Source organism: Typopeltis vanoorti, chromosome 2 (assembly GCF_054136105.1).
Source record: "Typopeltis vanoorti isolate ZY-2024b chromosome 2, IOZ_Tvanoo_1.0, whole genome shotgun sequence".
In the NCBI taxonomy this organism is placed as follows: Eukaryota; Metazoa; Arthropoda; class Arachnida; order Uropygi; family Thelyphonidae; genus Typopeltis; species Typopeltis vanoorti.
This window is the reverse complement of record NC_143550.1, coordinates 109,389,028-109,402,033: the sequence shown is the minus strand read 5'-3', so window position 1 is coordinate 109,402,033 and position 13,006 is coordinate 109,389,028. Positions and strand designations below refer to the sequence as shown.

At 37.1% G+C, this 13,006-nt stretch overlaps 1 protein-coding gene across 3 annotated transcripts in view; it reads right to left on the bottom strand.

Moving 5' to 3' along the window:
- LOC150109323 (lipoma-preferred partner-like) overlaps positions 1–13,006 on the bottom strand; it is an 82,062-nt gene that overhangs the window by 58,008 nt on the left and 11,048 nt on the right. For all 3 annotated transcript variants that reach the window (XM_090412548.1, XM_090412557.1, XM_090412540.1), the window contains one exon: positions 6,085–6,275. In XM_090412548.1, coding sequence (XP_090268674.1) covers positions 6,085–6,115 — 31 coding nt within the window. In that variant the 5' untranslated portion in view covers positions 6,116–6,275. The remainder of the gene's footprint in view (positions 1–6,084; positions 6,276–13,006) is intronic.

Below are 13,006 nucleotides of genomic sequence, written 5' to 3'. Positions count from 1 at the left end.
GAATAACAATTAAGAAAAGGATGCAATATTTCAGTTTAGAATCACTTAAGCAGCAAGAAATGGATAGTTAATCGAAGAATGCTTGTTTATTGAGGTCTGGAGAGTCATTTTGATTATTATCATAGAACTTATGCTGATAAGAAAAAAATAAAACTGTTCAAATGATTCTTGATAACTTTTTTTTGATATTGCAGTAACTAATGTAGGTACAAACATTTCTTAAACATTTACTTTGCATTCATTGTTTATCTTTCCTAAAAGAGTACCATATAAAACGAATTATTAATACAGTAATCAATCATGGACGAATTGTAATTTTTACCATTGATTATTATATTTGATTAATGTGATTTTGATATATGCGGTAACATTGACGGATTAATTAATCACGTTAATCAAGGGATACCTGTACAAGAAAAAATAATGGAAATATACAGTGATTTTTATAAGGATCTATACAGGTAGAGAAACAGATATACAGAACCACATGTAGAAAAATTATAGAAGGCCTCAAAGCAGAAAAGAATAATAAAAGTCCTGAAGAAGATTGTATATTAGTTAGATATCTGAAGAAACTTAAATAATCTAGATACTGAAATGTCTTCTGATCCTGACGCTAACCCACAAAAGTTGTGCTCTAGAACTAATATCTTTGATACTCAGCTGTATTCATATATTACTCCCCAATACATCACCTGGCTCTGCATATAGTGTATACCCTTTCATGTCTTAAGCCATTATCCACACAAGGCCATCCCTGTTACATTACACCCTTCCAATTCTAGTTGCCCCTGCCCTAACACACTTACTTGCCCAGAAAACAGTCTCTCCAAATGTCTGCATCCTTCTGTATTCAAATATAATCAATCTCTTGCATACCATTCTAATGGCACACCCAGGGAGGGGCCGACGGGCTCTGGCCTCCCTCCAAAAGAAAAAGGAAAGAAAACACTAGAAAATTTTTTTACAATCTTTTCCTAACTAAAATTCATTTTTTTATTTATTTTGTATCGTGTCTTCTATTTCTACTAATGAATTAGCGGTCACATAAGGTGGGAATATCCTACAGCTCATGGGAATCACTGCCACTGTGTATGCAAGGTGAACAAAGCAGTGCTCGAGAGAACCGAGCGCTACTTCGTTTGCCGGATTGGGCTAGAGAAGATCACGGTTATCATGTATTGGTGATCACTGCAGATGCTTAGTCATAGGTCGTATGCAATGTGTAGTGTGTATTCTCAAATTGTCTACTCAACTCGCCCCCTCCCACCAAGAATAAATCATGAATGCTCGGTCCCCCTCCAAGATTAAATCCTGAGTGCGGCACTGCTCAGCTGGCACTTATTCTAATAAATAAGAGCGAGCATGTATACAACCTATTTCAAAACAAAGTCTCCCATCAAAGTATGATCAATCATTTTCACCTCAGTCATCATCATCATCAAATTCCTGGCATGCCCTCAAGGGGTGTACAGGATATGATAGTACTATATGAAAAACTTACTTCATTACTAACTTCTTATCTTATAGAGTTAAGATAGTGAGTTTGTTGCCACAGTTTGACAGAGAGGAGGTGAGAAGGAGGGCCATAATTGCAAATGACTCTATGCGCAGGTTATGCAGGAGGAGTGGTGTGCAGTTTGTCAATGTGTGGAGTGAGTTTGATGGGCAAAAGGATTTATATAAGAGGATGGTTTGCATCTGAATAGATTTGGTGTGTGGAGACTGGAAAAAGTGTTGTTGAATGAAGTGGAAGTGGATATGCAGACTTTAGGGGGGAAGTTGAATTTATGAATGTGTATAATATGCCCGAACAAGTACGAAGGAGAACAAATCAGAATGGGATAGTTAGTATAAGGCATCAGGATAGGGGTGGGACTAACGGGCTTCTGCATTTCATGTATACTAATGCCAGGAGTATTAGGAACAAGAAGGAAGAATTTTTGCCCTTGGTTGGCTCTTCCAGGCAACAGGTTATTGGCATTAGTGAAACATGGCTGACAGAAGATGATATAGCTAGTGGAATAGAATGTGAGGGATATAGTGTGTTCAGGAGGGACAGAGAGAATAAAATGGGGGAGGAGTGTTATTGATGATAGCTGATGAACTGCAGCCAAGAAGAATAGAAGTAGAACTGCAGGATAGAGAAAATAGCACATTTGAGGCTATTTGGTGTGAGATTGTGACTAGCAGAACAAAATATACAGTTGAGTGCTACTATAGACCAGGTGATGGAATAAATGTGGAGATAGTATGCATAAGAAAATAGAAGCAATGAGTGGTAACATTCATTGGAAAGAGGAGAGAACACATGGGAGGAAGGAATTGGATTTTATGAAGTTATTAAGGGATAACTATCTGCAACAGCATGTAATGGAAAATACTACGGGGTTCAGAGAGTGTTTGACCTAGTAATTGCATCCGAGAATTTGGCTGTAATGAATATGACCACATTGTCACCAATTGGTGAGAGTGATCATAGAGTCTTGACCCGGCAGGTGGCTAAATGTGTGGAATTTTCAATTAAGACAAGGTACATGTGAAATTACCAGGCTGCTAAGTATGACAAACTTAGGAGATTGCTTGGTTCAGTGCCATGGCATGTAAAACTGCAAGGGCTGGATGTTGATAGTGCATGGGAGGTGGTTAAGGAGTGTTTGCAGGAGGCAATGGCTGACTGTATACCTAGAGTCCGAACAGTAAATCAAGTAGGGGTTAAATGGATGAATAACACCATTAAGCTTGAGCTGCAAAAAAAGAATCAACTGTGGAGGAAATTTAAGGAGAAAGGTGATCTGCAGGCTCATGAACGGTATAAAGTGCAGCCCAAAAGGGTATAAAGTCTGGTAAGAAAAGCAAAAGCGGATTATGAAAGAAAATTATCCATGCAGGCTAAAGAAAATCCCAAACAGTTTTTCGATATGTTCCAAGTAAAAGAAAAAATGTATACGGCAGAATGATTTTAAAGAATGCCGATGGTAGGGAGGTAACCGAATCAGTTGATATAGTGGAATTACTGAGTGAGCACTTTGCAAGAGTATATCATCCAGGTGGTGATATTGCAGGAATGAAGGAACCAACAGCTTATATGGGAATTGTGGTGAATGAAGTGGAGGTGAATAGTTTATTACAAAACTTCAATGTGAATACATCTGTGGGATTGGATGATATACCAGCTTGTCAAGGACTTGGTCAAGGACACTGATGATATACATCAGTGTCCTTGACCATTTTGTTTAATTTGAGTCTTGGGTCTGGGTTAGTTCCGAGGGGGGAGAAAGAGGGGAAAATAGTCGCACTGCATAAAGGAGGTTCCAAGACTGCTGTTGAAAATTACCGACCAATCAGCATATCAGGAGTCGTTGTCAAGGTATTGGAGAAAGTAGTCAACTAGGAAAATACAGGAATGGATAGATAACAATTGGATACTGTATGGGAGATAGCATGGTTTTGTGAAGGGTAGATCATGCCTCAGTAACTTGCTCACGTTTTATAACACAGTGACGGCTGAACTAGATAAGGGTAATGGGTTTACAGTGATTCTGCTGAACCTTGGTAAGGCCTTTGACAGGATACCACATGGAATTGTAATCAGTAAACTGCAGCATATGGGGATGGATATAGGGTTGGTGAGATGGATAATAGGGTGGTTGATGGAGAAATATCAGAGAGTAGTTTATTCAGGAGTAGAGTCCAAAAGAAGGCCTGTGACTAGTCGTGTGCCGCAGGGTTCTGCTCTTGGACCACTACTGTTTAATTTGTTCATTAACAATATAGGAAAGGATCTGAGAAGAACTGTTCATTTGTTTGCTGATAATGGAAAGTGTGTGGTAGAGCAATAGTGAATGCACAGTAATGTCAAAATTTTGCAGGATAATTTGGATAGTTTGGAGGACTGAGCTAAAGAGAATGGATGTCAATTTAATGTGGCAAAATGTAAGGTTATGCATTTTGGGGTGAAAAGATTAGCAGCAGTATACCACATTGGTGGAACTGTACTCCAAGCGATTGACGAGGCTAGGGATTTTGGAGTGTTGGTGGATAGAGAGTTGAAGTTTAGGGTGCACATTGCAAAAGTGGCTAAACCAGCTCATCAAATCACTTGGTTAATGAAGAATACTTTGACGAGCAGAGACAAGCAAGTTATTGTTCCTCTGTATCGAGCCTTGATAGACCCCTATCTAGACTACTGTGCTCAGATTTGGGCTCCAGGGTTTCTTCTTGATGGAGAGGATCCAGAGACGAGTGACCAAGATGATAGCAGGTCTATGGAATGAATCTTATGAGAACAGGTTGAAGATTTGTGGGTTGCAGAAATTGGTTGATAGACGGAAGGGGGGCGGGGAATGATTGAGACATTCAAATTACTGGAGGGTTTCTATAAGATTAATTCAGAAGATATTTTTGAGAACAGGACTGGTGGTGGGAGGACTAGGGGCCATCCATGGAAAATGGGCAAGAGTGTGGTTAGCAAGGGTGTTAGAGCTAGGTTTTTTACTTGGAGAGTGGTGAATGAGTGGAATAAGCTGCCAGAGTATGTTTTGGGTACCATGACTGTGAATGAGTTCAGGGCGAATTATGATAGATACTGTGTGAATGTTGAATAGTTGTTCTTGTCATGATGTTAGGAGTATATAGGAGTATTCCAAGGAGTATTTAGACTCGATGAGTCTAAATACTCCTTGGAGTTGCCCATAATAATAATAACAATAATAATCTACAATTTTCATACAAATCAATCTGTTATCTGTCAAGAAGACTTCGCCATTATCAGATCTTATATTTCTGCATTTTCAGGCACTTTTTACCATATCAATCTACCTATATCTTGGTCTTCCGCTGGGTTGTTTTGCTGCCAACCTGGCAGAAAACACTTGTTTTGCTAATCTTTCCTGTCCATTCTATTTAAGTGACCATACCACCTGAGATTAGCTCTGCTAACACATTCCTGGATGGTAACAACATGAAGTTCTTTCCTAATATGTTTATTTTTAACATGATATTGCCATTGATGCCATCTGTTAGCTGTAGCATTCTGAATAGCTTTTCTCTTGGAACCTTTGTCATATGCTGTTTGCAGGTCTAAAAAACTTAAATACAGATCTCTGTTATATTCCCATGATTTCTCAACTATTAGTCATAAAGTGAAAATCTGATCCTGACAGCCTCTACTTGGTCTGAATCCAGCTTGTTCTTCACCAAGCTTCTCTTCTACAATCCTTCTCAACTGTTTTCCAGTATACATACATAAATCGTACCAGGAACAGTACAGTGCAGCCACTGCAAGACTTTTATACCTCCATACGTGAGCATTTCTGGTAGAATATCATCTACTCAAATAACTACTCCTGCTGCCTTTCTACATTTCTAGCATTTGATGGCTTTTCTACTTCAAGTATGGATATGTATTCCTGATTGCATGGCTGTTGAATGTTTTTTACCACTGTGCTGTGATTGCTTGTTTCATTTAGCAATTTTTCCAAAAAAACTGAAATTTTATCGAATTCAAAACAGACAACAACCCAGACTGTGAATGCATGTAATCCTCCATAGCGCAATTGGAAGAACGACGGTACATTGCACCCTTTGATTGGAATAGGCTTAAGTTCGATTCTCGTTGCGACAGGAGGAATCTTTATCTATACGATTTCAATCGAAGGTGAGTTAGCCGATCTCATACGGAGGTAGCAGGGTTTTTTCTCCTGAAACTCGGGTTTTTCATCCCACATACAGACAAATCAGCCCTTCAGAACACACGCAATTTACAGACATAGAATACTAGTTGTGGTGGTGGAGGTGGGCGGTAGATGGCGTTGATTGAGACGATTCATAGTAGAGGTTCGGTGTAGTGGGTGAGACAGTTGTATCAGTTGAGACAGTTGTAGGTGTCCTCCCGCAATGAGTCTTCGGACTCCTTGGAGGTGTCAGGAATAATAATAATAATAATAATAATAATAATAACAGACATAACAGATGATGGAGAAAGTTTTATATGCCTTATTACTGAATTAGGTTTATAAAAATCTTGGTAATAACACATTATTCAGCCTAACACATAAAAGAAGATAATATTACAATACTTACCAACAAATCGTGGATCTGCAGAATTCTCCATGCACTGAATTAAGAGATTTGTCAGATGATCAACTTCAGCCTCTTTCCCAGGGTTCTTCTTCTGATCAATGTTTCTTTGTTGGTCTAAGTGATCAGCATGAGCTGTCAAATTTCCAGAATAATTAGGTGAAATATGTGTAGGCTTGCTTCTAGAATGCACACTAGAATGCAAAGTTAGACATATAATTATGATACTGTAAATGTCTACATTAAAAGTCTATAATTTTTTAGAAAAATTAATCTAGTGTCAGTTCTGAGAGCAGGTTTCAAATATGACATTATCTAAATATATTATACTAAGACATTTAAATACTAATGAAGGTATCTTTAACTAATCATACTATAACAAAACAATGAGTATTAGTTATTATGTGGAGAGAGAAAAAGAGAGGGCTTGAAGAAATGCAGAATGCAGAGTTTAGTGGATAGTAGGAAAAGAGGTGATATGATAGAGACATTTAAGTTAGTGAGAGGATTTTATTGGTTTAATCCACATGAGATTATAAAAAGAGTAGAGGGCAAGAGAAGGAAAAACAAGAAGTCATCCCTGGAAGATGTTGGATGTTTTTTTTCCACTTTGTTAGACTATAATAAATTTAGTTTAATCCTTTATCCAAGTGTAAGCAAACAAAGTTTGCACCTGAAGTATCTTCAGGACTGAGGCAACTCATGGTAAAGGTGGACCAAGCTCTTATCACTACCCATCTTAGTATCTCCCATAGTGCAAAGCACATCTCCTTGCAGACATGTATAATGCCATGCATTAAGGGAAGGGCCACTACCCTGACCGGTTTTGACCTTTATTGAAGTCTCACCAGTGGGAGCCAGACCCACAGGTGGTGATACTGAGGTGGAGGCAATGGAGAAGTCATATTTACCTATACGAGTTGCCAAAAGGTGTCTCACCTTATTATGAAATTACTCTGGATTTAGAGGAAGATGTTGGAAGTTTTTTCAACTAAATTTATTATAGTCTAATCAAGTAGAAAAAAACTTCCAACATCTTCCTCTAAATCCAGAGTAATTTAATAATAAGGTGAGACACCTTTTGGCAACTCATATAGGTAAATATGACTTCTCCATTGCTTCCACCTTAGTATCACCACCTCTGGTTCTGGTTCCCACTGATAAGACCTCAATAAAGGTCGAAACCAGTCTGGGTTTCCCTTCCCTTGATGCACGGCATTATACATGTCCACAAGGAGATGTGCTTTGCATTGTGGGAGATACTAAGACAGGTAGTGATGAGAGCTTGGTCCACCTTTACCATGAGTTGCCTCGGTCCGGATACTTCAGGCACAAACTTTGTTTGCTTACATTTGGATAAAGAATTAAACTAAATTTATTATCATCCCCTGGAAGTTATGTAAGAGTCTGGTGAAGAGGAGTGTGAGGAGTAAATTTTTTTACAGAAAATTGTCAGCATTACCAGAATGTGTTGCTAATGCAAGGAGTGTTAAGGATTTTAAGATTCAGTATGATAAATATGTTATCAGTTGCATAGTTATGACAACTCATCTCTCTCCATTTTCTCCTCCAAATTGGAGGAAAGGAAAAATACACAAGCAAACAATTCTCTTGCAGAAAGTTTTTCCACTTGGTTGCAATGTATATTTTACTTGACAAGGAATGATCATGTTTTAATCCTATACCCAAGCACATGGTGTAACTTAATGATGGGAAGGCATGGATGGAAAAGACATTAGGCTATTAACTAATCTTTACTGGGAACAGACTGCATCTTTGAGAATAAATAGAGAGACTTCAGAAGAATTCCCAGTTCAGAAAGGTGTGAGATAAGGCTGTGTCTTTTCTCCGATTCTCTTTAACCTGTACACAGAAGAAATATTTAATAAAATTAGTAACCTCAAAGGAATCACTGTAGGGGGAAGAAATATTAATAACCTAAGATATACAGATGACACAGTTCTTCTGGCTGAAAACAAATATAAACTCAAAACTCTTATAGATGAACTCCTCAAGTATAGCGAACAGTATGGCCTCAGTTTCAACTTTAAAAAGACAAAAATCATGATAACTGCAAGAGAAAAGAAAATACCAAAAATATGCATTGATACAAAAGGAAATAAATTAGAACAGGTGCAAAAATACATATATCTCGGACATTTGATCACAGAGGATGGCAGGACAGAAGATGAAATTAGAAAAAGGATTGAAAGCGCAAGGTCAACTTTCAACAGTATGAAAAATCTACTAACATCTAGAGAATTAATAACCTAAGATATGCAGATGATACTGTTCTTCTAGCTGAAAACAAATATGACCTCAAAACTCTTATAGATGAAACCCTCAATCTCCTGGAGAATTAAATCTGAAAACAAGACTAAGAATGTCCATGTCTCTACTCCATATTATATGGAGTAGAGACATGAACACTCTCCAATCTGAGTGTGAAAAAACTGGAGGCCTTTGAAATGTGGATGCTGCGAAGAATTATGAGAATATCATGGAAAGAAAAAAAGACAAATGAAGAGGTACTAGAGATGGCAAGCGTCAACAGGAGCCTGATGAAAGAAATTAAAAAGCGAAAAGTCAGATTTTTTGGACATATTCTGAGAGACATAACTGCCTACAAAGGACACTTCTCGAAGGAACTGTCGAGGGAAAGAGAAAGAGAGGAAGACAAAGACTGGAGTGGATGAAAAATATAGAAGACTGGACCTATCTCTCATATGAGAAATGCAACAGAGAGGCACAGAATAAGACATGGTGGAGACACATGGTAGTCAATCTCCTGGAGGGAGAAGATACCTGACAGGAACTTAATGATTCTTCTACTTTTGTAAAGAGACTATTGACTTCACATCAGTTGCTTTAAGTATCCCATACTGCAAAACCATTATCAGAAGGATTAGTACCAGGACAGTTTTGACCTTTACTGAAGTCTCATCAGTGGGAGCCAGACCCAAGAAAATGCCAAACCAAAGTTAAATATGTAGATATCATATATTTTCTATATACTGTACAAGTAAAATAAATAGGTGTATTGCTTCATTATTAAATACTCTGGATGAGAGATACTTTTGGGATCATTTATGGGATACTAAAGGCAATTAATGTGACCTCAACAGCCTTTATATACAATTAGACCAGTTGTGAAGTTACTTCTTGTTTATGCTTCAGTATAAGATTAAAACAAGAATATAATTTATTATCAAATACAATATATATTGTAACCAGAAAATACTTTCCATAACTATTTTTAACCAAAAGTTTAATATAAGTGTCACTGAATGAAATCACTGCTGAATGTCTTTGAGTGATCCAGAATTAATGAGGTAGAGGTCCTTCAGATCACTCACTAAAGTTAGGATGAGCTGAAGGATCACCTAGCTTTTGAAGATCCCATTACTTACAAAGTGGTCTAGGTTGATTTGAAGTCAACAGTCTCTATATTCAGGTAGACACCCATCTCTTGAAAAATACCATGAGGAAGTTTGGTAAAACTCAAGTGGTTGCACTTGATATCTCCAAAGCTTTTGTCTAGCACAAAGGCTTAATAAACAAACTCCCATCAATTGGTCTGTCCCAGGGCTTCTTGCAGTTGGACTGCCAGCTTTCTATCTGGATGCACACTATGTGATGGTGGATGGTTCCTTATCCTCTCACCAACCCTCAAGACCTTCTATATATCCTAGTGACCTACTTCAGTTGCTTCCCAACCCAATATACATTGCAGATAACAGCACATTGCACTCCTCCCTTTCATTTGATAAGCCTTACTTTACACAAATCACCTCAACCTACAGAACATCAACTACCACTGCCCTCAATTTTGATCTCCAAGCTGTTCTCCAATGGGGTCCAGATAACCTTTTAATTTCAATGCTAGCAAAACCCAGTTCTGCCTTATTTCTCACAAAAAAATAACCATTTTCTCCCACTAATAACTTTGGCAACACTGAAATTTCCAAACAAGATGAGATTTTTCTTCTTGGAATCACCCTGATATCAAGCCTCTCCTGGCACAAACGTCACAACCATTGCCTCCTCAGCTTGCTTCTAAAAAATTAGGTTTTCTCTTTCACTCAAGATGTTACTTCACCCCGATGAAGAGGCTGTTAACCTTATACACACAAGTGGGGGTCCCCTCAAAATGCTTGGCTCAATACAGAGGAGGGTGATTAGATTGATTAATAACCCATCACTTACCAACTCTCACCTCCCACTTTTACACAAGCAGTTGGTTTCTGCAATATGTGTATTCTATAAATATTTCCATGGCAAACGTTCATATGAAATAGTATCAATAATTTCCCCACTCAGTACTAAGTCTACTGGAACATGTGCAGTTGCCACCCAACATTTCTTCACAGTACAACATGAATCTCAGAGAACAAGTTTCTTTTCCTCCTCCTTCATCCCTGCTACTGCTGTATTGTTTAACAGTCTTCCCCTTATGTTTTTCAAGGAATACAATATGAATATTAGTTATTTAATATCAAATGCAAATCAAATCAAAGTCTTTTAAATCAAATGTACACAGGTTTCTCCTTGTTTACGTTTGATGAAAAAAGAAGACAAAGTCATAAATTTAATTCATCCTTATGCAGACACTTATGTATAGGATTAAAACAAGAATAGAATTTCTTGTCAGTTACAATAAATAATTCATCTCCTTTTTCTCTTCCAGTTCCTCTTTGGCTAATTTCTATACAGAACGAGACCAAAGCCCTTTACACACACAGCCCTGGCACACGTTAGGCACATGATCTGTTTGCTACTTGATCCCTAAAGCCAAAACATATCAGATACATTTTTATTGTATTTCATAACCAGCAACCAAAAACACACTTTACTAAATAGAAGAGCAGTGCTGTAACGAGGGTGTGGCAAAAGAGACGCCCACCATGGGCACAACTAGGTTTGGGATGCAAAACGTATAACATTTTTGGGTTGGGGGAGGGGGAGTTAGATACTTGCCACAGGTGCTTCATACCCTCATTATGTCACTGTAGAAGAGAATAATTAACTAAATCAAGAAATATTTAAGTGGACTGTTTCAGACATGTTAGTCACACAACTTTCAAATGGTTTACTATCTTTTCTCTTTTCAGGAATTCAATATATGCTGGAAAATATTACATAAACAGTAATACAAATATACAAATAGTATAGAAACAATTACACAATCCCCATGTAATAATATGGTCTTGTTAAAACACTGACATAAAAGAGCCAGGGAATTTGTTTTAACAGCCCAGCTCTTGCCACACAATTCAATTATCTTTTACATTAGTATTAGAACAATAGTATTTTATGTAAAAATCATAAAATACTATTGTCCCCCCCACACACACAACATACAAGATCATACAGAAACTTTTCCCATCCCTTTTCCCATCATCAGGATATATCTGAGAATATAACCAAAGTGATCTATAAATATAACCTTTCACATCACTATCAATAATTATCTATTATCCTATGAATAAACTCCATCCTTTGATATATCTAGGAGTGTTAAAATACCTTGTGTGTGAACATAACTACAAAAAAGCACAACTTTTCATGTAGTTTTCTTTACTACTGATTAGCACCATAATCTATGAAATATCCATAATTATTTATACGAGCACAAATTTAAAGGTACCTCCCTAAATTACATGGATATCTCCATCCAGTTCATTGGCTAACTGCATTAACATTTCACCAAATACTAACAATCATTTGCATTACCTGTCATATTTCACTTTGAACTCATTTACCAACAAATTCACCATTTCTCCTCATTTTTATTTAACTGAAAATTCACAATATTTCTTCTGATTTTTGGTGGAAAATCCTTCCTCGCTATCTCTCTGAATTCACCATAATAACAGAATCATAACCCAGAAGGAGCGAAAAAAAAAAAAAAGTTTGCTATTAGAAACAAGTTTGTTTTGAACTTTATATACATTACATTTTGCCTACTGCCGTATATAATGTTTAACAGGAGTAAATTTATACACATAAATATTTATAGTTTTAATTAGAGATAAAAAAAAATTCCACAGGAACTGGGTGCTTATGCCTAGGCACAAAGATAAAATCACCAAAGTAAAATTTTCCACCAAGTATGTAAAATATACTAAGACAATTTTTGTGTTGGGTGAAAGTTGGAAAGCTAGACTGTGTTTGGATCCAATCGAAACATTATTATTATGTGATACCTCCAGGGAGTCCAAAGACTCAGCGAGGGAGAGGGTGCCAACAGCATCAAAAGATTAATCCCTTCCAACTACTACCGCGCTCGAACTTGCTTAACTTTTTGCGAGTCATTAGTAGCAGAGGCTCTACCATCGACCAGCCTTTGCTGGTAACATTGCAGAAGATGTTTGTCCTAAACCGACTAAAAATAATTAAATAAATAAATAATATTTCTGAAAATGCTATTAAAAAAGTCATTTGTATATTTTATTTTTATCTTTCCTTATTACAGGTTTTCGAAAATGCTCCGAACGAAATTTTGCACCCATATATAGCCAATCTGAGTACCTGCTTCAAACTGTATCCGAAAATTTCGCCGCTTTAAAGTTATTTGATAACACCTGCAAGGTACTGAGGCATTAAAAAATTTAAATAAAATAAAAAATAATATATTTCCAATTCCATTTATAATGGATATTGGATAACATAATGTTTTTGCGCAATACGTGCAAAAGGTAGTTATAAATTTTATCGTCAGTGATTCTCTCTCTCTCTGACATGCACACACACATACAGACACGGAGATATTTCGATGCATCGTCCAAGCCGACTGCATTGCAGTTTAACCGCAGATAACGGCTAGAAAAACATGAACTGATTGTTCTTGTTCACTTAATAACATGCCACCCAAAACGGAGTAAAATATTGCGTTTATGGTATAATATATCCGCTTTTATGAAAT